This window comes from Onthophagus taurus, chromosome 5 (genome assembly GCF_036711975.1).
Source record: "Onthophagus taurus isolate NC chromosome 5, IU_Otau_3.0, whole genome shotgun sequence".
In the NCBI taxonomy this organism is placed as follows: Eukaryota; Metazoa; Arthropoda; class Insecta; order Coleoptera; family Scarabaeidae; genus Onthophagus; species Onthophagus taurus.
This window is the reverse complement of record NC_091970.1, coordinates 685929-711446: the sequence shown is the minus strand read 5'-3', so window position 1 is coordinate 711446 and position 25518 is coordinate 685929. Positions and strand designations below refer to the sequence as shown.

The following is a 25518-nucleotide window of genomic DNA, read 5'->3' as shown; positions in this document are numbered from 1 at the left end:
TTTGTCGAACCTGAACTTGCCTGAAACCCTGATTTTTTTTAATAAGAGCCTCTTAAAATTAAAGAAACCCAAATTTATAGTTTAATAACTTGTGTAAAAACACACTAGTGAAACATCACAATACATAAATATATATTGTGTAGCTAATTACGCAATTAAATTAATATTAACGTTTTTTTATTGTTAATTAATAATTTACAATTTCCTGTTTAATACATGACAAATCAAACTTAACTTCTTTGATGTACCCTCATCCATCCTTTGCCTTTCAAAATGTGCCACTTCTTCCCTTTTTCTTCTTTGAGCTTGCTATATCCTTTCATCATATATTCTAATGTTTTGATCTGGTTTCATTTTCTTAATTCATCATAAACCTTAAAATAAGAAAATGAAATTAGATTCAACAAAATAAGTTAATAAAAATTGTCGCCTCACAAGGTACCCAATAAGACCATAATAAATCAAATTGGGGCATAAGCTGGTATCATTGCTTTTCGAGATCATTTAGCACTGAGCTAGTTAAAATAAAATCACTGCCAGCAACTCTAGTCTCGGAATAAACCTAATTTAATAAAAAATTTACCTTGTTAACTTATTATTCAATTCTTCTATTGAAGGTTTCTTGAAAAAGCTGCAAATAACAAAAAGGTGTTATTTATTCAAATATTTTAAGCTGTAGCTATACTTTAGAGATTGATAACTTATTTAAAGAAATTATCAACTGTACAGATTAGCAATAATTTCCACAATATAAAACGCTAAATAATTCATTGAGTAGGATTTATTTAGAGCTGGAATTGTGGGATTTCTATTTAAGATTTTAAACTTACCAATTTGTATTTTGGGAGATCAATCCAAATGAAATGAATTAAAGTAATCTAAAAAATAGATTAATTAAAAAACTTGTTAAATCAAAAATGAAGTTGTTGTACCCAAATATTTCATACCAACATTGTTTTATTGGCAAGTGGTAAGCAAGTACTTTAATTTTTGCAGTATAAAACGTTACATACACTAAAAAAAGCGTGTATATAAAGCTGGAACTGCAATTTTTTTTGTTAAGCAATCAAAAAAAAACCTACCTCGTTTTTTAATTGTTGAAAATCGTCAACCATTTGGATAAACCAAGTTTAAATTGGATAAATTCCGTAAAATTGCGCACATTCTATAAATAATTTTATAAAACGATAATAAATGTTGTGTTAATAACAAATATTTAAACGAAAAAGATAAAACTGAAATGATCATTTAAATAAATGATGATTTAGGAGCAAAAAATAAAATGATCCTTACCCGATCGGCGTTGAAGAGAAAATGAACGATTCTTATTTGGTGTCAACGTCATTTTAGCTTTGCCGTGAAGTTAGGTGCAACGCGAAGGATTATGGGTAAATAGTTGTCAAATGGGTTGCATACATTTTTATAAAAAATAAAATAAAATTAATCAATAATAATATATTTTATTATTTCACAATTTTGTACTATGCACAACACAAGATAAATAAAACATTTTACAAAATATTACCGCTCTTAAATATATTTATAATATATTTATACTTTTGTTGTAATGTAATTTATAATTCTTATAAATGAAAAGTAGAAAATGTTCTTAACTTTATTCACAATAAATAACATACAAAAAAGGAGAAAACTGTAATTTACAAATTAAGTACAAAGTCGTTTCTTTTTTTTTAATATATATTTTTATCGCCTATCATCATTTTTTTTCGTCTTACTTAGACATATTTATGGGCAGTAGTGAATGTACTGTATCACAATTTATATATAATGTTTATGTACAATTTATACCATTTATCTCTACAATTTCATTTGATGTTACACCTTAAACAATGTATGTAAAAAAAAAAATGCGTTTTAACTTTTTTATTTTTATTGCTGCAATTTTGTACCATTTAAATACTAAAAATCAATAATTAAATGAAATTGTGTTATAATAAAAGAATTAAGTGTAACATCACTGGGCACAGTCATGTATAAACAAAAAAAATTGCAAAAATGGTACGTGATGGTCTATCAGCAATTCTAACACTAATTTTTTATATAAAGAAATTTAATTTCTTTCTCCTAAGCTAATTTTTATCGCGAGATGAATAATAAAACGGAAATCCGTTTCATTACGATTCTTATTAATTTATTTTTTTTTATTTCATCACATACGGTAAGAAAATACACTGTACATTTTACAAATTGAGGCAGAATCATTTAAAAGTTAAACAAATTCGGACACGGAACTTTTGTAACTCGTTCTGATTAAAAGAACTGCATACTGTTCAGTGGGAAATTAAAATTTCAAGTTAGAAAAAAATTGTATTAACAAAAATTGTTCCTGAAACAATTCTAAACAAACTTTGTCAACAAATTTTTTTGATTTAATCAATAATTAAGGAGATAACCTCAAAATAATAATTTTTCCGCTTTTATACATAATTACACTTGGATGCTTAATTAATAGAAATGTAAAATTTTTTTATTAAGATAATTGGTTCAAAATCGAAATTGAAACAAATTTTATTTAAAACATTTTTTGATAGAAACAATAATTAATTTTGATAGCATACTATTCAGAGGGAAATTAAAATTTCAAGTTAGCAAAAAATTGTATTAACAAACACTGTTCCCGAAGTAATTCTAAACAAATTTTGTTAACAACATTTTTTGATTAAATCAACAATAAGGATATAACCTCAAAATATTAATTTTTGTACCATACTATTCAGTGGGAAATTAAAATTTCAAGTTAGAAAAAAATTGTTTTAACAAACACTGTTCCTGAAGCAATTCTTAACAAACATTGTTAACAAAATTTTTTGATTTAATCAATAATTAAGGAGATAACCTCAAAATAATAATTTTTCCGTTTTTATACATAATTACACTTGGATGCTTAATTAATAGAAATGTAAAAATTTTTTATTAAGATAATTGGTTCAAAATCGAAATTGAAACAAATTTTATTTAAAACATTTTTTGATAGAAACAATAATTAATTTTGATAGCATACTATTCAGAGGGAAATTAAAATTTCAAGTTAGCAAAAAATTGTATTAACAAACACTGTTCCTAAAGTAATTCTAAACAAGTTTTGTTAACAAAATTTTTTGATTAAATCAACAATAAGGATATAACCTCAAAAATATTAATTTTTGTACCATACTATTCAGTGGGAAATTAAAATTTCAAGTTAGAAAAAAATTGTTTTAACAAACACTGTTCCTGAAGCAATTCTTAACAAACATTGTTAACAAAATTTTTTGATTTAATCAATAATTAAGGAGATAACCTCAAAATAATAATTTTTCCGTTTTTATACATAATTACACTTGGATGCTTAATTAATAGAAATGTAAAAATTTTTTATTAAGATAATTGGTTCAAAATCGAAATTGAAACAAATTTTATTTAAAACATTTTTTGATAGAAACAATAATTAATTTTGATAGCATACTATTCAGAGGGAAATTAAAATTTCAAGTTAGCAAAAAATTGTATTAACAAACACTGTTCCTAAAGTAATTCTAAACAAGTTTTGTTAACAAAATTTTTTGATTAAATCAACAATAAGGATATAACCTCAAAAATATTAATTTTTGTACCATACTATTCAGTGGGAAATTAAAATTTCAAGTTAGAAAAAAATTGTTTTAACAAACACTGTTCCTGAAGCAATTCTTAACAAACATTGTTAACAAAATTTTTTGATTTAATCAATAATTAAGGAGATAACCTCAAAATAATAATTTTTCCGTTTTTATACATAATTACACTTGGATGCTTAATTAATAGAAATGTAAAAATTTTTTATTAAGATAATTGGTTCAAAATCGAAATTGAAACAAATTTTATTTAAAACATTTTTTGATAGAAACAATAATTAATTTTGATAGCATACTATTCAGAGGGAAATTAAAATTTCAAGTTAGCAAAAAATTGTATTAACAAACACTGTTCCTGAAGTAATTCTAAACAAGTTTTGTTAACAACATTTTTTGATTAAATCAACAATAAGGATATAACCTCAAAAATATTAATTTTTGTACCATACTGTTCAGTGGGAAATTAAAATTTCAAGTTAGAAAAAAATTGTTTTAACAAACACTGTTCCTGAAGCAATTCTTAACAAACATTGTTAACAAAATTTTTTGATTTAATCAATAATTAAGGAGATAACCTCAAAATAATAATTTTTCCGTTTTTATACATAATTACACTTGGATGCTTAATTAATAGAAATGTAAAATTTTTTTATTAAGATAATTGGTTCAAAATTGAAATTGAAACAAATTTTATTTAAAACATATTTTGATAAAAACAATAATTATCGAGATAATTAATTTTGATAGCATACTATTCAGAGGGAAATTAAAATTTTCAGTTAGCAAAAAATTGTATTAATAAACACTGTTCCTGAAGTAATTCTAAAGAAATTTTGTTAACAACATTTTTTGATTAAATCAGCAATAAGGATATAACCTCAAAAATATTAATTTTTGTACCATACTGTTCAGTGGGAAATTAAAATTTCAGGTTAGAAAAAAATTGTTTTAACAAACACTGTTCCTGAAGCAATTCTTAACAAACATTGCTAACAAAATTTTTTGATTTAATCAATAATTAAAGAGATAACCTCAAAATAATAATTTTTCCGTTTTTATACATAATTATACTTAGATGGTTAATTAATAGAGATGTAAAAATTTTTTATTAAGATAATTGATTCAAAATCGAAATTGAAACAAATTTTGTTTAAAACATTTTTTGATAGAAACAATAATTATCGAGATAATTAATTTTGATACCATACTATTCAGAGGGAAATTAAAATTTCAAGTTAGCAAAAAATTGTATTAACAAATACTGTTCCTGAAGTAATTCTAAACAAATTTTGTTAACAACATTTTTTGATTAAATCAACAATAAGGATATAACCTCAAAAATATTAATTTTTCTAGCATACTGTTCAGTGGGAAATTAAAATTTCAAGTTAGAAAAAAATTGTTTTAACAAACACTATTCCTGAAGCAATTCTTAACAAACATTGTTAACAAAATTTTTTGATTTAATCAATAATTAAAGAGATAACCTCAAAATAATAATTTTTCCGTTTTTATACATAATTACACTTGGATGCTTAATTAATAGAAATGTAAAGTTTTTTTATTAAGATGATTGATTCAAAATCGAAATTGAAACAAATTTTATTTAAAACATTTTTTGATAGAAACAATAATTATTGAGATAATTAATTTTGATAGCAGGAAATTAAAATTTCAAGTTAGCAAAAAATTTTATTAACAAACACTGTTCCTGAAGTAATTCTAAACAAATTTTGTTAACAACATTTTTTGATTAAATCAACAATAAGGGTATAACCTCAAAAATATTAATTTTTGTACCATACTGTTCAGTGGGAAATTAAAATTTCAAGTTCGAAAAAAATTATTTTAACAAACACTGTTCCTGAAACAATTCTTAACAAATATTGTTTACAAAATTTTTTGATTTAATCAATAATTAAGGAGATAACCTCAAAATAATAATTTTTCCGTTTTTATACATAATTATACTTAGATGGTTAATTAATAGAGATGTAAAAATTTTTTATTAAGATAATTGATTCAAAATCGAAATTGAAACAAATTTTGTTTAAAACATTTTTTGATAAAAACAATAATTGTTGAGATAATTAATTTTGATAGCATACTATTCAGAGGGAAATTAAAATTTCAAGTTAGAAAAAAATTGTTTTAACAAACACTGTTCCTGAAGCAATTCTTAACAAACATTGTTAACAAAAATTTTTGATTTAATCATTAATTAAGGAGATAACCTCAAAATAATAATTTTTCCGTTTTTATACATAATTATACTTAAATGCTTAATTAATAGAGATGTAAAAATTTTTTATTAAGATAATTGATTCAAAATCGAAATTGAAACAAATTTTATTTAAAACATTTTTTGATAAAAACAATAATTATCGAGATAATTAATTTTGATAGCATACTATTCAGAGGGAAATTAAAATTTCAAGTTAGCAAAAAATTGTATTAATAAACACTGTTCCTGAAGTAATTCTAAAGAAATTTTGTTAACAACATTTTTTGATTAAATCAGCAATAAGGATATAACCTCAAAAATATTAATTTTTGTACCATACTGTTCAGTGGGAAATTAAAATTTCAGGTTAGAAAAAAATTGTTTTAACAAACACTGTTCCTGAAGCAATTCTTAACAAACATTGCTAACAAAATTTTTTGATTTAATCAATAATTAAAGAGATAACCTCAAAATAATAATTTTTCCGTTTTTATACATAATTATACTTAGATGGTTAATTAATAGAGATGTAAAAATTTTTTATTAAGATAATTGATTCAAAATCGAAATTGAAACAAATTTTATTTAAAACATATTTTGATAAATACAATAATTATCGAGATAATTAATTTTGATAGCATACTATTCAGAGGGAAATTAAAATTTCAAGTTAGCAAAAAATTGTATTAACAAACACTGTTCCTGAAGTAATTCTAAACAAATTTTGTTAACAACATTTTTTGATTAAATCAATAATAAGGATATAACCTCAAAAATATTAATTTTTGTACCATACTGTTCAGTGGGAAATTAAAATTTCAAGTTAGAAAAAAATTGTTGTAACAAACACTGTTCCTGAAGCAATTCTTAACAAACATTGTTAACAAAATTTTGTGATTTAATCAATAATTAAGGAGATAACCTCAAAATAATAATTTTTCCGTTTTTATACATAATTACACTTGGATGCTTAATTAATAGAAATGCAAAATTTTTTTATTAAGATAATTGATTCAAAATCGAAATTGAAACAAATTTTATTTAAAACATTTTTTGATAGAAACAATAATTAATTTTGATAGCATACTATTCAGAGGGAAATTAAAATTTCAAGTTAGCAAAAAATTGTATTAACAAACACTGTTCCCGAAGTAATTCTAAACAAATTTTGTTAACAACATTTTTTGATTAAATCAACAATAAGGATATAACTTCAAAAATATTAATTTTTGTACCATACTGTTCAGTGGGAAATTAAAATTTCAAGTTAGAAAAAAATTGTTTTAACAAACACTGTTCCTGAAACAATTCTTAACAAACATTGTTAACAAAATTTTTTGATTTAATCAATAATTAAGGAGATAACCTCAAAATAATAATTTTTCCGTTTTTATACATAATTACACTTGGATGCTTAATTAATAGAAATGTAAAATTTTTTTATTAAGATAATTGATTCAAAATCGAAATTGAAACAAATTTTATTTAAAACATTTTTTGATAGAAACAATAATTATTGAGATAATTAATTTTGATAGCATACTATTCAGAGGGAAATAAAAATTTCAAGTTAGCAAAAAATTGTATTAACAAACACTGTTCCTGAAGTAATTCTAAGCAAATTTTGTTAACAACATTTTTTGATTAAATCAACAATAAGAGGATATAACCTCAAAAATATTAATTTTTGTACCATACTGTTCAGTGGGAAATTAAAATTTCAAGTTAGAAAAAAATTGTTTTAACAAACACCGTTCCTGAAGCAATTCTTAACAAACATTGTTAACAAAATTTTTTGATTTAATCAATAATTAAGGAGATAACCTCAAAATAATAATTTTTCCGTTTTTATACATAATTACACTTGGATGCTTAATTAATAGAAATGTAAAATTTTTTTATTAAGATAATTGATTCAAAATCGAAATTGAAACAAATTTTATTTAAAACATTTTTTAATAAAAACAATAATTGTTGAGATAATTAATTTTGATAGCATACTATTCAGAGGGAAATTAAAATTTCAAGTTAGCAAAAAATTTTATTAACAAATACTGTTCCTGAAGTAATTCTAAACAAATTTTGTTAACAACATTTTTTGATTAAATCAACAATAAGGATATAACTTCAAAAATATTAATTTTTGTACCATACTATTCAGTGGGAAATTAAAATTTCAAGTTAGAAAAAAATTGTTTTAACAAACACTGTTCCTGAAGCAATTCTTAACAAACATTGTTAACAAATTTTTTTGATTTAATCAATAATTAAGGAGATAACCTCAAAATAATAATGTTTCCGTTTTTATATATAATTACACTTGGATGCTTAATTAATAGAGATGTAAAAATTTTTTATTGAGGTAATTGGTTCAAAATCGAAATTGAAACAAATTTTATTTAAAACATATTTTGATAGAAACAATAATTATTGAGATAATTAATTTTGATAGCATACTATTCAGAGGGAAATTAAAATTTCGAGTTAGCAAAAAATTGTATTAACAAACACTGTTCCTGAAGTAATTCTAAACAAATTTTGTTAACAACATTTTTTGATTAAATCAACAATAAGGATATAACTTCAAAAATATTAATTTTTGTACCATACTGTTCAGTGGGAAATTAAAATTTCAAGTTCGAAAAAAATTGTTTTAACAAACACTGTTCCTGAAGCAATTCTTAACACACATTGTTAACAAAATTTTTTGATTTAATCAATAATTAAGGAGATAACCTCAAAATAATAATTTTTCCGTTTTTATACATAATTATACTTAGATGGTTAATTAAGATAATTGATTCAAAATCGAAATTGAAACAAATTTTATTTAAAACATTTTTTGATAAAAACAATAATTATTGAGATAATTAATTTTGATAGCGGGAAATTAAAATTTCAAGTTAGCAAAAAATTTTATTAACAAACACTGTTCCTGAAGTAATTCTAAACAAATATTGTTAATAAAATTTTTTGATTTGATCAATAATTAACAACATAACCTCAAAAAATTTTTATATATACAGTGTGTCCCCGGATAGGTAAACGACTCTTATAAAAGGTAAATTTTTTTCGGTATTAATTGTAATTTTTTGAACATATTTTCAATTTAAAAAAAACGTGTGTCTTGACAGTGGAAGAAAAACTTTTTTTGTGGCAGGTAAAGTACCTTTTCTGTTTACAGTACGTCAAAGTGTCACTAAGAAGTTTTGTTCAGAATGAAAAACTATGGCCATGTGCAAATTTTCAGAATGATCGGCCTACTTTGATAAAAATCCATTTCAAACAATTTTATTTCTAACAAGGACTGCCATGGAAAAACAAAATTGTGTGTTTTTTAAATACAATGTTAACATTAGAGGAAAAAGTTTACGTGATTCAATGTTATGAAACCGGGGAAAAACTGCTTTATTTAGTGGAAAATTTTCAAATACTGGAATTAAAAGAAGTACTTGTTGGCGTTTAATCAAAACATTTCTTACAGCAGGAAGTATTCACTCTAAAGAAAAATTATGATGAAACTGATTAACTGTTAATTATGATTAACTGTTTTCTTTTGTGAGCGAACACACAATTAATTTTTTGTAAACATTTTAAGAACTTTCAAACTGTCAAATTCAATTTAATTCATAATTTACTACCAGCGCCATCTCTTATCGAGTGCTGCAACAACGTTTTGACAACGCAAATATTACATATTTTTGACGATTCTAATTAATATTAATATTTACGAAATTAAATTATTTAAGTTCCAAGTATTGTTTATTCAAATATTGTATCTAAGCTAATTTGAATTATGAGTTTAAATTAAGTTATTTTGAATGAATCAAAAAAATGTTAAGCGCCATCTTTTGCTCATCGATCGTATCAATTGACAATTACACACTGACAGTTCGGTTATGTCATATTTTTAAAGGTTAAATAAAATTAAAAAATGAAATCTGCCCCTAAAAAACGAACCTGTACAAAAAAATAAACTAACCTTGATTATTTTCCTATTCCAACTAAAGCCTCGTCCATAAGTTCGTCGTCGGTGATGCTCGAAGACGCCGAATGCGGGCTTGGATTGACCATGGGACTTGGAGCGGGAGATTTAACAATGTGAACACTAACGGACGGCGAAGAAGGAAACCCAATAGCGTTAATTTTCGAATCTTTCGAATAATCGACCAACCCGTCCGCGTTAACATTCGATTCCTTTTTTTCCTTAATCTTATCGTCTTTAGGCGGCGGCATAATAAACTTGGACAACTCCATCGTTTTCGTCGACAAACTTAACGGCACATTCGCAAAGTTCAACCCCACCATATTCGTATCATCGGAAAAATCGTCCTTAGATTTCGGGCTGGTATTATTTAACCGGAGGGAATTTTCAAAGACACCCAATTTATTCCCCGGCAACGAAATGGCGTATTTATCATTTTTAAATAAATCATAAACTTTATTATCGTTTTCAACGGAATTTTTAATCTTCTTATCATCCGATGTGGTCCGAGCGGAAAGTTTCGGAATTTGAAACTTTTTATCCAACTGTTTAACAAATCCCTCAACAACCAAAGGCGTTGAGGAGTACGGATCCAATTTTAATTTATATTCGTCGTCACGTTGCGTGGGGGAACCTTTTCGGTCTTTATTAAAAAATGATTTATCCGATTTCGAGGGTTTTATCCTATCTTTTAATCGTAAATCGGTTGCGGAACTTGATTTCGATTTATTAATTAACGAAGAGCTCGAAATTTTGTTAGTTATCGTTTTGTTGGTTAATTTTGAGTTTAAATTTGACCCAGAACTCGATTTGCTTAATTGTTGTGGTTTTTTCGAAGCCGGGCCGCTATTTACGCCGGGTTTTAACCCGGTGTGCGTTTTTGGGGACCCCGTTCCCGAAGAAGACGATAAACTCGTACTTGTTTTATTAGAATTAGAACATTTCGATGATGAATCTTTCGTGCGAGTTTTATTTATTGTTATTTTGATCCCATCGGAACTCGGTTTTACCATGTATTCCGAGTTTTTATTCTCTCCCATTTTGTTGTTTATTTTGACGTCTTTAAAAATTATTTTATCTTTATTTTTACTAGATAAATCGGTGGCTGTGTCAGATTGGGCTAATTTTAATTTATCAATAACCGCTAATAACCCTTTGCTTTTTCTTGCTACGTTGGCGTTCTTCGACATATCTAACCCAGTGGGGGAGATTAACCCATCGGGGAGTTGCCCCATTATCTCGTTTGATCCCGCGTTTAAATCTAATTGTTTCACCTTCACCATCGATTTATCAATTTTCTTCGTTGAGTTTGAAAATAATCTTTTGTCTTTATCCCGAGATGACGAATCCTTGCTCGAAGATTTTTTATTTTCGCTTTTACTCGATGGTGAATTCGCCGCGTTTTTTAACGTCGACATGCTTGGTTTGCCACTTCCGCTTGTCGAGGGATGCTTGGGGCTTAACCCATGACTTTTCGGGCTTGAAATTCCGATTGTGTGTTTTGGAGAACTTGTAATGTGGGCGGGGGAATGTTTTGGGCTTTGATGCGACGACGACTTCAACAAATTTGGACTCGAAATTTTCCTTGATGTGTGAGTGGGCGATGAAGCAAATTTTCTTATCATACTCGGAGAGCTCGGTGTTATTAAAGGAGGGGATTCGTTTATTTTTTGGATACCTAAAATTAAAAAAAAAATAGTTATTTATGTATCAAGTCGAATAGCAAAGAAATAAAATTAACTTGTTTAAAAATTGAACGCATGTGGCGCCATCTCTTGGGAATTTTTTGGAATTATTCAGCTAAGAACCGAACCACTAGAATACAGGCGGATTGGATTTATAAATAAAACCTCCAACCACAGAATAACTGTTTGGAAAGTGATTAATTAACGTTCCGACTGGTTGGGAATTCCTCAGATGCAATTACACCTGTCAAATAATTATTTAATCCTACCATTATTACTACCATTATTACTGACGTTTTTATCCGTCATTCTGAACAAACGTCAACTTTTAAAAGGTGAAGTTAGCGGCAAATTTAAAAATATAACTCGAATTGAAATCTATACTTTTTAAATTAAAAGAATGATTTTTAATTTAATTAAATTATTTCAGTTTGTAACAAAACAATACGATTTCCCCCCTCCACTCGTATAAAAAAATATATATAAAAATTTTTTTGAGGTTATATCCTTATTGTTGATTTAATCAAAAAATGTTGTTAACAAAATTTGTTTAGAATTACTTCAGGAACAGTGTTTGTTAATACAATTTTTTGATAACTTGAAATTTTAATTTCCCTCTGAATAGTATGCTATCAAAATTAATTATCTCAATAATTATTGTTTTTATCAAAAAATGTTTTAAATAAAATTTGTTTCAATTTCGATTTTGAATCAATTATCTTAATAAAAAATTTTTACATCTCTATTAATTAAGCATCTAAGTATAATTATGTATAAAAACGGAAAAATTATTATTTTGAGGTTATCTCCTTAATTATTGATTAAATCAAAAAAAATTGTTGACAAAATTTGTTTAGAATTGTTTCAAGAATAATTTTTATTAACACAATTCTTTTCCAACTTGTAATTTTAATTTCCCACTGAACAGTATGCTACAAAAATTAATATTTTTGAGGTTATATCCTTATTGTTGATTTAATCAAAAAATGTTGTTAACAAAATTTGTTTAGAATTACTTCAGGAACAGTGTTTGTTAATACAATTTTTTGATAACTTGAAATTTTAATTTCCCTCTGAATAGTATGCTATCAAAATTAATTATCTCAATAATTATTGTTTTTATCAAAAAATGTTTTAAATAAAATTTGTTTCAATTTCGATTTTGAATCAATTATCTTAATAAAATTTTTTTACATTTCTATTAATTAAGCATCTAAGTATAATTATGTATAAAAACGGAAAAATTATTATTTTGAGGTTATCTCCTTAATTATTGATTAAATCAAAAAAAATTGTTGACAAAGTTTGTTTGGAATTGTTTCAGGAACAATTTTTGTTAACACAATTTTTTTCTAACTTAAAATTTTAATTTCCCACTGAATAGTATGGTACAAAAATTAATATTTTTGAGGTTATATCCTTATTGTTGATTTAATCAAAAAATTTTGTTAACAAAATTTGTTTAGAATTACTTCAGGAACAGTGTTTGTTAATAAAAATTTTTGCTAACTTGAAATGTTAATTTCCCTCTGAATAGTATGCTATCAAATAATTAATTATCTCGATAATTATTGTTTTTATCAAAAAATGTTTCAAATAAAATTTGTTTCAATTTCGATTTTGAATCAATTATCTTAATAAAATTTTTTTACATTTCTATTAATTAAGCATCTAAGTATAATTATGTATAAAAACGGAAAAATTATTATTTTGAGGTTATCTCCTTAATTATTGATTAAATCAAAAAATTTTATTAACAATGTTTGTTAAGAATTGCTTCAGGAACAGTGTTTGTTAAAACAATTTTTTTCTAACTTGAAATTTTAATTTCCCACTGAACAGTATGCTACAAAAATTAATATTTTTGAGGTTATATCCTTATTGTTGATTTAATCAAAAACTTTTGTTAACAAAATTTGTTTAGAATTACTTCAGGAACAGTGTTTGTTAATAAAAATTTTTGCTAACTTTAAATTTTAATTTCCCTCTGAATAGTAAGCTATCAAAATTAATTATCTCAACAATTATTGTTTTTATTAAAAAATGTTTTAAATAAAATTTGTTTCAATTTCGATTTTGAATCAATTATCTTAATACAATTTTTTTACATCTCTATTAATTAAGCATTTAAATATAATTATGTATAAAAACGGAAAAATTATTATTTTGAGGTTATCTCCTTAATTATTGATTAAATCACAAAATATTGTTAACAATGTTTGTTAAGAATTGCTTCAGGAACAATTTTTGTTAACACAATTTTTTTCTAACTTAAAATTTTAATTTCCCACTGAACAGTATGCTACAAAAATTAATATTTTTGAGGTTATATCCTTATTGTTGATTTAATCAAAAAATTTTGTTAACAAAATTTGTTTAGAATTACTTCAGGAACAGTGTTTGTTAATAAAATTTTTTGCTAACTTGAAATGTTAATTTCCCTCTGAATAGTATGCTATCAAATAATTAATTATCTCGATAATTATTGTTTTTATCAAAAAATGTTTCAAATAAAATTTGTTTCAATTTCGATTTTGAATCAATTATCTTAATAAAATTTTTTTACATCTCTATTAATTAAGCATCTAAGTATAATTATGTATAAAAACGGAAAAATTATTATTTTGAGGTTATCTCCTTAATTATTGATTAAATCAAAAAAAATTGTTGACAAAGTTTGTTTGGAATTGTTTCAGGAACAATTTTTGTTAACACAATTTTTTTCTAACTTAAAATTTTAATTTCCCACTGAACAGTATGGTACAAAAATTAATATTTTTGAGGTTATATCCTTATTGTTGATTTAATCAAAAAAATTTGTTTAGAATTACTTCAGGAACAGTGTTTGTTAATACAATTTTTTGCTAACTTGAAATTTTAATTTCCCTCTGAATAGTATGCTATCAAAATTAATTATCTCGATAATGATTGTTTTTATCAAAAAATGTTTTAAATAAAATTTGTTTCAATTTCGATTTTGAACCAATTATCCCAATAAAAAATTTTTATATCTCTATTAATTAAGCATCCAAGTGTAATTATGTATAAAAACGGAAAAATTATTATTTTGAGGCTATCTCATTAATTATTGATTAAATCAAAAAAAATTGTTGACAAAATTTGTTTAGAATTGTTTCAAGAATAATTTTTATTAACACAATTCTTTTCCAACTTGTAATTTTAATTTCCCACTGAACAGTATGCTACAAAAATTAATATTTTTGAGGTTATATCCTTATTGTTGATTTAATCAAAAAATGTTGTTAACAAAACTTGTTTAGAATTACTTCAGGAACAGTGTTTGTTAATAAAATTTTTTGCTAACTTGAAATTTTAATTTCCCTCTGAATAGTATGCTATCAAAATTAATTATCTCAATAATTATTGTTTCTATCAAAAAATATTTTAAATAAAATTTGTTTCAATTTCGATTTTGAATCAATTATCTTAATAAAAAATTTTTACATCTCTATTAATTAAGCATCTAAGTATAATTATGTATAAAAACGGAAAAATTATTATTTTGAGGTTATCTCCTTAATTATTGATTAAATCAAAAAAATTGTTGACAAAGTTTGTTTGGAATTGTTTCAGGAACAATTTTTGTTAACACAATTTTTTTCTAACTTAAAATTTTAATTTCCCACTGAACAGTATGGTACAAAAATTAATATTTTTGAGAGTATATCCTTATTGTTGATTTAATCAAAAAATTTTGTTAACAAAATTTGTTTAGAATTACTTCAGGAACAGTGTTTGTTAATACAATTTTTTGCTAACTTTAAATTTTAATTTCCCTCTGAATAGTATGCTATCAAAATTAATTATCTCAACAATTATTGTTTTTATTAAAAAATGTTTTAAATAAAATTTGTGTCAATTTCGATTTTGTATCAATTATCTTAATAAAAAAATTTTACATTTCTATTAATTAAGCATCCAAGTGTAATTATGTATAAAAACGGAAAAATTATTATTTTGAGGTTATCTCTTTAATTATTGATTAAATCAAAAAATTTTGTTAACAATGTTTGTTAAGAATTGCTTCAGGAACAGTGTTTGTTAAAACAATTTTTTTCTAACTTGAAATTTTAATTTCCCACTGAACAGTATGGTATAAGAATTAATATTTTTGAGAGTATATCCTTATTGTTGATTTAATCAAAAAATTTTGTTAACAAAATTTGTTTAGAATTACTTCAGGAACAGTGTTTGTTAATACAATTTTTTGCTAACTTGAAATTTTAATTTCCCTCTGAATAGTATGCTATCAAAATTAATTATCTCAATAATTATTGTTTCTATCAAAAAATATTTTAAATAAAATTTGTTTCAATTTCGATTTTAAACCAATTATCTCAATAAAAAATTTTTACATCTCTATTAATTAAGCATCCAAGTGTAATTATGTATAAAAACGGAAAAATTATTATTTTGAGGTTATCTCCTTAATTATTGATTAAATCAAAAAAAATTGTTGACAAAGTTTGTTTGGAATTGTTTCAGGAACAATTTTTGTTAACACAATTTTTTTCTAACTTAAAATTTTAATTTCCCACTGAACAGTATGGTACAAAAATTAATATTTTTGAGGTTATATCCTTATTGTTGATTTAATCAAGAAATGTTGTTAACAAAATTTGTTTAGAATTACTTCAGGAACAGTGTTTGTTAATACAATTTTTTGATAACTTGAAATTTTAATTTCCCTCTGAATAGTATGCTATCAAAATTAATTATTTCAACAATTATTGTTTTTATTAAAAAATGTTTTAAATAAAATTTGTTTCAATTTCGATTTTGAATCAATTATCTTAATAAAAAATTTTTACATCTCTATTAATTAAGTATTTAAGTATAATTATGTATAAAAACGGAAAAATTATTATTTTGAGGTTATCTCCTTAATTATTGATTAAATCAAAAAAAATTATTGACAAAGTTTGTTTGGAATTGTTTCAGGAACAATTTTTGTTAACACAATTTTTTTCTAACTTGAAATTTTAATTTCCCACTGAACAGTATGGTGTTCTTTTAATCAGAACGAGTGGAGGGTTTTGTTACAAAAGTTCCGTGCCCTACTCATTACAGCACCCGTTTGAGTACTGTTATAGCTTTCATTACCGTCGCGAATTACAAAAAGTATGTTTTTGCTGCCAGTTGGCGATAAAAAATATTTCCTAATAACCGAATTATTAATTTATTACCTTCTTTTAGAGGAATCTTTTCGGGTGGCCCCATCGGGCTCTCCTCGCGCTTCCGTTTCCTCTTTTTATCCAACCTATTTTTATCCTCAGATCTTGTTTTGCTACTTTTCTTATCGCTCCGATTTCTTTCATCGGTTTTCATAGGAATCGGGGTGATCGTTATCGACGAATTCGTTGACATCGAAATTAAATTTTGACTAAAACTCGAAGACGATATCGGGGTGATACTAACACTGGGCGATATTTTACTTTCCAACTCTAAAGTAGGCGATTTTTTCCGAAACTTCGAATTCCCCAATAAAATCTCCTCCACGTCAATATCCTCAACATTATCATATTCACTCTTATCACTAATCAATTCGGATGGGTCCAAACTTTCAAAATCCGAATGAAACCCCAACGCTGAATTAGGCGTAGGAATTTCCGAACAAGTTTCTTGCGACAATGGGGTACTTCTTGAGGTTGAATCACAACTGGACGCGTCTAATAAGTCATCCTCGCCTTTTCTTTTTGATGATTTCCAATCATCTTTTCGTTTTAACCTTTTCGGCTTGTCGTTTCCCCCCGATAAAATGTTGGTTAATTCGACGTTTGTTAACATGGCGCTCCCATCGTTTGAAGTGGAAAAATTCGAAAAATTATCGCTACTCATTAAAGTTTCGTTTAAAAACATCCCGGCTTGGTTGTGATGTGACAACATTGGTAAATTAATCCCACTCGAGTGAGAACTCTCTTGCTTCATTTTCGATTCTAAATTACTAAAATCGGCTAAACCCCCGCCTTGATGATTGCCTCTTCCCCCCGGATCGCCAGAACCGAGGGGTAAATTAAAATTTTCGTGCCCATTAAAGTGAGATTTGCGCGATAATTGTTTCTCCCATAACCTTATTACGGAACGCATCGTAACCGGGATTGAGAAGCTTTTGTTTAAGTGTTTCGTTGCCATTTCGGTGATGACATCCGGTGCGTTTATTGGGGGAGGCGACCCTGGGCTATGAATTCGGCAAGAAAGCATGGAGATGTCCGATAAATCTATTTCGGCCGTTGCCATGCTTTCTTCTATTGGGTGCTCGAGCGATATTGAGATTTGTGTCCAAGATAACGCGCTTATTTCAAACATTATCATTTCTTCAAGATCTAAAAATAGATTTTTTTAAAAATTAATAAAAAATCCTTAAAGAGCATTAAAAATCCTTTAAAATGATACCAAACACGACTATGTTATCATCAAAAACAAAAAGTTGCAAACCGGAAGTTGACCTAAAAACAACCATATCTCGTTTATTTTTGAAAATAACCCCATGATGTTTATATTCATTTTAAAGCATTTTTAATTTCCCACATTCTAAATTGATTATTTTTTAAAAATTACTTAATTTTAATAATTTCCGGTTTACAACTTCCGGTTAAAATTGTCATAAATCATAAAGTCGTTGATTTTAATTAATTTTAATTGAAAATTCATGAAGATCATTGAAAATCCTTTAAAATGATACCAAACACGACTATGTTATCATCAAAAATAAAAAGTTGCAAACCGGAAGTTGACCTAAAAACAACCATATCTCGTTTATTTTTGAAAATAACCCCATGATGTTTATATTCATTTTAAAGCATTTTTAATTTACCACATTCTAAATTAATTATTTTTTTTAAATTAATTAATTTTAATAATTTCCGGTTTACAACTTCCGGTTAAAATTGTCATAAATCATAAAGTCGTTGATTTTAATTAATTTTAATTGAAAATTCATAAAGATCATTGAAAATCCTTTAAAATGATACCAAACACGACTATGTTATCATCAAAAACAAAAAGTTGCAAACCGGAAGTTGACCTAAAAACAACCATATCTCGTTTATTTTTTAAAATAACCCCATGTTGTTTATATTCATTTTAAAGCATTTTTAATTTCTTACAATCTAAATTGATTATTTTTTTAAAATTACGTAATTTTAATAATTTCCGATTTACAACTTCCGGTTAAAACTGTCATAAATCATAAAGTCGTTGATTTTAATTAATTTTAATTGAAAATTCATGAAGATCATTGAAAATCCTTTAAAATGATACCAAACACGACTATGTTATCATCAAAAATAAAAAGTTGCAAACCGGAAGTTGACCTAAAAGCAATCATATCTCGTTTATTTTTGAAAATAACCCCATTATGTTTATATTCATTTTAAAGCATTTTTAATTTCCCACATTCTAAATTGATTATTTTTCTAAAATTACTTAATTTTAATAATTTCCGATTTACAACTTCCGGTTAAAATTGTCATAAATCATAAAGTCGTTGATTTTAATTAATTTTAATTGAAAATTCATGAAAATCATTGAAAATCCTTTAAAATGATACCAAACACGACTAGGTTATCATCAAAAACAAAAAGTTGCAAACCGGAAGTTGACCTAAAAACAACCACATCTCGTTTATTTTTGAAAATAACCCCATGATGTTTATATTCATTTTAAAGCATTTTTAATTTCTTACAATCTAAACTGATTATTTTTTTAAAACTACTTAATTTTAATAATTTCCGATTTACAACTTCCGGTTAAAATTGCCATAAATCATAAAGCCGTTGATTTTAATTAATTTTAATTGAAAATTCATGAAAATCATTGAAAATCCTTTAAAATGATACCAAACACGACTAAGTTATCAGCAAAAATAAAGAGTTGCAAACCGGAAGTTGACCTAAAAACAATCATATCTCGTTTATTTTTGGAAATAACCCTATGATGTTTATATTCATTTTAAAGCATTTTTAATTTCTTACGATCTAAACTGATTATTTTTTAAAAATTACTTCATTTTAATAATTTCCCGTTTACAACTTCCGGTTAAAATTGTTATTAATCATAAAATCGTTGATATTAAATAATTTTGATTGAAAATTCATCAAGATCATTAAAAACCCTTTAAAATGATACCAAACACGACTATGTTATCATCAAAAATAAAAAGTTGCAAACCGGAAGTTGACCTAAAAGCAATCATATCTCGTTTATTTTTGAAAATAACCCCATGATGTTTATATTCATTTTAAAGCATTTTTAATTTCCCACATTCTAAATTGATTATTTTTTAAAAATTACTTAATTTTAATAATTTCCGGTTTACAACTTCCGGTTAAAATTGTCATAAATCATAAAGTCGTTGATTTTAATTAATTTTAATTGAAAATTCATGAAGATCATTGAAAATGCTTCAAAATGATACCAAACACGACTAGGTTATCATCAAAAACAAAAAGTTGCAAACCGGAAGTTGACCTAAAAACAACCATATCTCGTTTATTTTTGAAAATAACCCCATGATGTTTATATTCATTTTAAAGCATTTTTAATTTCTTACAATCTAAGCTGATTATTTTTTAAAAATTACTTCAATTTAATAATTTCCGGTTTACAACTTCCGGTTAAAATTGTCATAAATCATAAAGTCGTTGATTTTAATTAATTTTAATTGAAAATTCATGAAAATCATTAAAAATCCTTTAAAATGATACCAAACACGACTATGTTATCATCAAAAATAAAAAGTTGCAAACCGGAAGTTGACCTAAAAACAACCATATCTCATTTATTTTTGAAAATAACCCCATGATGTTTATATTCATTTTAAAGCATATTTAATTTCTTACAATCTAAATTGATTATTTTTTTAAAAATAACGTAAATTTAATAATTTCCGATTTACAACTTCCGGTTAAAATTGTCATAAATCATAAAGTCGTTGATTTTAATTAATTTTAATTGAAAATTCATGAAAATCATTGAAAATCCTTTAAAATGATACCAAACACGACTATGTTATCATCAAAAATAAAAAGTTGCAAACCGGAAGTTGACCTAAAAACAATCATATCTCGTTTATTTTTGAAAATAACCCCATGATGTTTATATTCATTTTAAAGCATTTTTAATTTCTTACAATCTAAACTGATTATTTTTTAAAAATTACTTCATTTTAATAATTTCCGATTTACAACTTCCGGTTAAAATTGTCATAAATCATAAAGTCGTTGATTTTAATTAATTTTAATTGAAAATTCATGAAGATCATTGAAAATCCTTTAAAATTATACCAAACACGACTATGTTATCATCAAAAATAAAAAGTTGCAAACCGGAAGTTGACCTAAAAACAACCATATCTCGTTTATTTTTTAAAATAACCCCATGATGTTTATATTCATTTTAAAGCATTTTTAATTTCCCACATTCTAAATTGATTATTTTTTAAAAATTACTTAATTTTAATAATTTCCGGTTTACAACTTCCGGTTAAAATTGCCATAAATCATAAAGTCGTTGATTTTAATTAATTTTAATTGAAAATTCATGAAGATCATTGAAAATCCTTTAAAATGATACCAAACACGACTATGTTATCATCAAAAATAAAAAGTTGCAAACCGGAAGTTGACCTAAAAACAACCAAATCTCGTTTATTTTTTAAAATAACCCTATGATGTTTATATTCATTTTAAAGCATTTTTAATTTCCCACATTCTAAATTGATTATTTTTTTTAAATTACTTAATTTTAATAATTTCCGGTTTACAACTTCCGGTTAAAATTGTCATCAATCATAAAGTCGTTGATTTTAATTAATTTTAATTGAAAATTCATCAAGATCATCAAAAACCCTTTAAAATGATACCAAACACGACTATGTTATCATCAAAAATAAAAAGTTGCAAACCGGAAGTTGACCTAAAAACAACCATATCTCGTTTATTTTTGAAAATAACCCCATGATGTTTATATTCATTTTAAAGCATTTTTAATTTCCCACCTTCTCAATTGATTATTTTTTTAAAATTACTTAATTTTGATAATTTCCGATTTACAACTTCCGGTTAAAATTGTCATAAATCATAAAGTCGTTGATTTTAATTAATTTTAATTGAAAATTCATGAAAATCATTGAAAATCTCTTTTAAAGTGATACCAAACACGACTAAGTTATCATCAAAAATAAAAAGTTGCAAACCGGAAGTTGACCTAAAAACAACCATATCTCGTTTATTTTTGAAAATAACCCCATGATGTTTATATTCATTTTAAAGCATTTTTAATTTCTTACAATCTAAACTGATTATTTTTTTAAAATTACTTAATTTTAATAATTTCCGATTTACAACTTCCGGTTAAAATTGTCATAAATCATAAAGTCGTTGATTTTAATTAATTTTAATTGAAGATTCATGAAGATCATTGAAAATCCTTTAAAATGATACCAAACACGACTGGGTTATCATCAAAAATAAAAAGTTGCAAACCGGAAGTTGACCTAAAAACAACCATATCTCGTTTATTTTTGGAAATAACCCCATGATGTTTATATTCATTTTAAAGCACTTTTAATTTCTTACAATCTAAACTGATTATTTTTTTAAAATTACTTAATTTTAATAATTTCCGGTTTACAACTTCCGGTTAAAATTGTCATAAATCATAAAGTCGTTGATTTTAATTAATTTTAATTGAAAATTCATGAAAATCATTGAAAATCCTTTAAAATGATACCAAACACGACTATGTTATCATCAAAAATAAAAAGTTGCAAACCGGAAGTTGACCGAAAAACAACCATATCTCGTTTATTTTTGAAAATAACCCTATGATGTTTATATTCATTTTAAAGCATTATTAATTCTAATTTCTAAACATACCTTCCTTACTATTTGGTCTCACACAGCTCGAAATAATGGTATTAAACAGAGCCTGCTGTCGTAAAATAACCAAAATTTGCGCAACATGTCCTGGATGAGTGAAGGGAATGCTATTAATTAATAATCCATCCAGCGTACGATTTTCAGTCATGAAATAACAATGACTTTGATCTGGTAATGTCTACAAATCAAAACATTAATCTCAAATACCATATTAAAATACAAATAAGTACCACAAATAACCCTTTATTTGATGCAGTGTCCATTTTGCCATTACTAGAATGAAGGGTAATTAATCCAAGTAACGGTTGAGTATTGGTTAAATCGGCACATTCTAATTCGGTAATTTGATAGATTTGTCTTATTAAAGTAGCGCAAATCGGCATGGGTTTATTTAATTTTAATACGAAGCATGCAGGAATAACCGCGCTGTTATTATTTGAAAGAAGCGCATACGATGGGGTGTTTTTACCATTATGATTTTTATTAACGGTAATTAACGTGGTCGTTTGCAATTTATGCGCGGCTGATCCTTCCATACATACGGTTACGCTGTAACCTAATTTTTTTAATGTAACCGTCTCAATCGTCATGGGATCAACATCAAATTTATCCAAATTAATTAAATCATAGGGTGAAACGAAATAAGTAAGTTTCATAGGGTGTCCACCTCTTCGTTTCTCTAAAATCCCCACTGGAGATTTATGTAAAAGATTAAAAGGTTCCTTCATAAACATTTGTAGTTGTGATAATGTACTTAAATCGGTTTCTAATGATTGCAAGGCAGTAAACGCCTTGGATTTAATCTTTTTCTCAGCGTTTAATTGATAAATAGAGGCGAACCCTTCTAATTGGGCAGTGAAATCGGAGAAATCCCCTTTTGATAAACAATTGACGAGTTCTTTGCAGCTTTGTTGCTCGGATTTACCATCATGATGAACTTTAACGTCCAAAACGGCTCCAGTTTGGTCTAAAATTATTTCCAAGTAGAACATATCGGAAGATATAAATAGTTCGACCCCTTTCGGACCTTGCACAAACTTTAATCTACGATTTTTTAAATCAAATTAGATTTTAATGCTTTGTATTTATATTTAAACTCACCCTAATTGTCTGGTTAAACTTTCTAATCTTTCAACCATACTTTGTAAAGATGTGACCTTAATCGAATGCTGTAATGTATCTAAACATTTTTGATGTTGACTCTTATCAACACTATCCAATGCAAACCGAGTATCCTAAAATCAAGAAATAAATTTTAAAACGATTTTTTTTTAAATCAAACATAACCTACAAGGATAGTCATCCGAACCGACTTGGACATCTCGGCTAATGTTTTATATTGAGAACTTTTTGAGCGCAACTTCTCCATGAGGAGTTCAAGCTGCCAATCTTTACTCCTATCCATACCTGCAACTACAATTTTAATAAAAATTAATAGAAAACTTTTTCTTCACTTAGACTCACACACAACATTGAGTGAAAAGGTTAAGGGTCGAGATGTTCACTTACCGTTAGCGATTTTACTCATTTTCACCGGAAAGAGTTAGGAAAGTAAATGCTAGCAATTAAATAGCATTCTAAACGGAAGATATTCGGCGGAGAGTTTTGTATGCTCGACACACATCAGCAATAAACAAAAATTGACAGGTCCCGTATTCTCGTTTTCGGTCGGATACGTTCGGATATTTCCGAAATTAATTTGAACTTTTCAACATTAATTTAATTGTTTAAAACAATTTTCGATTAATTTTTTATATCTTTATTTTATACTAAAAGATATAAATAATATTGCTAAATAATAGTGGCAATTTTAAAACTTTAAAAATTTTATCAGCATTTGATGTGAAGTTAGCTAATATATAATTTTTTTTTTAAATAAATGTTTATTTTGAGTTTAAACATTACATTTATCGTTTATTAATTATTATCCTTAATAATATTAAAAAAAAAGGTTTGAATAAAATAAATTAATAAATAAATTGGGAGTAATTTTAATTTTCTTTTTAGATTTACGTTGGTAGTAATTACATAACCTCAATTTTTGTTTATAATATTTTATTTTTAAGTTATTTTCGTTTTTAATAAAGATTTACGTGAAATTACTCAAAAAAAAACTTTAATTACATGGAAGAAAGATTATCACTATTTAATATTTATTTGACGTTATGTTCGTTCAGGTTTGGGTTGACTTGTTTTTACTTTCTCGCATATATGAAATATGTACAGGGTGGCCAAATAAGCGTGCAAAGTACTGTATCTCGGAAACTACTCCTTGTACTACCACTTAAAAGAGGTGATCTATAGTTGGGAGGCCTCAAAGCTAGTCTTACACTAGAAAGAACTTCCATGTCACAGACAAGCGAAGAGTATGATAATTCCGTCACTCTCAGGCCAAATGTCCCTAGAATACCACCTCTTCCATATTGGACAACCTGAGAATTAAAGTTGTCGACTTCGCAACGATGAGTTAGAGATTACTGAACATATATTGTGTCCTGACACCTACCGACATAAAGGAATAAGACCTTGGATTAATTTTAATAATTTCCGATTTACAACTTCCGGTTAAAATTGTCATAAATCATAAAGTCGTTGATTTTAATTAATTTTAATTGAAAATTCATCAAGATCATCAAAAACCCTTTAAAATGATACCAAACACGACTATGTTATCATCAAAAACAAAAAGTTGTAAACCGGAAGTTGACCTAAAAACAACCATATCTCGTTTATTTTTGAAAATAACCCCATGATGTTTATATTCATTTTAAAGCATTTTTAATTTACCACATTCTAAATTAATTATTTTTTAAAATTACTTAATTTTAATAATTTCCGATTTACAACTTCCGGTTAAAATTGTCATAAATCATAAAGTCGTTGATTTTAATTAATTTTAATTGAAAATTCATCAAGATCATCAAAAACCCTTTAAAATGATACCAAACACGACTATGTTATCATCAAAAACAAAAAGTTGCAAACCGGAAGTTGACCTAAAAACAACCATATCTCGTTTATTTTTGAAAATAACCCCATGATGTTTATATTCATTTTAAAGCATTTTTAATTTCTTACAATCTAAACTGATTATTTTTTAAAAATTACT

At 25.6% G+C, this 25518-nt stretch overlaps 1 protein-coding gene and 1 long non-coding RNA gene across 6 annotated transcripts in view; both read right to left on the bottom strand.

The window, feature by feature from the left end:
* The window catches only part of LOC111418002 (uncharacterized), a 115317-nt gene that overhangs the window by 2080 nt on the left and 87719 nt on the right, over positions 1 to 25518 (bottom strand). The gene's annotated exons all lie outside the window — the stretch shown is intronic.
* LOC111423760 (Mediator complex subunit 1) lies at positions 161 to 24064 on the bottom strand. 5 transcript variants are annotated; one of them, XR_011640298.1, is made up of 12 exons: positions 23919 to 24064; positions 23701 to 23822; positions 23511 to 23644; positions 22640 to 23453; positions 22407 to 22587; positions 16716 to 17852; positions 9821 to 11501; positions 1083 to 1165; positions 933 to 1014; positions 831 to 878; positions 584 to 631; positions 161 to 374 (listed from the first exon to the last, which is right to left on the bottom strand). XR_011640298.1 is itself a non-coding variant. In XM_071195768.1 (8 exons), exons 1-7 carry the CDS (start codon positions 23935 to 23937, stop codon positions 9826 to 9828), a joined length of 4083 nt encoding a protein of 1360 aa, XP_071051869.1. In that variant the 5' UTR covers positions 23938 to 24064; the 3' UTR covers positions 1441 to 1920; positions 9821 to 9825. The 5 variants fall into 5 exon arrangements, 2 of the variants coding, with proteins under 2 accessions (XP_071051869.1, XP_071051870.1); XR_011640297.1 differs by lacking the exon at positions 933 to 1014; XM_071195768.1 differs by lacking the exons at positions 161 to 374; positions 584 to 631; positions 831 to 878; positions 933 to 1014; positions 1083 to 1165 and adding an exon at positions 1441 to 1920.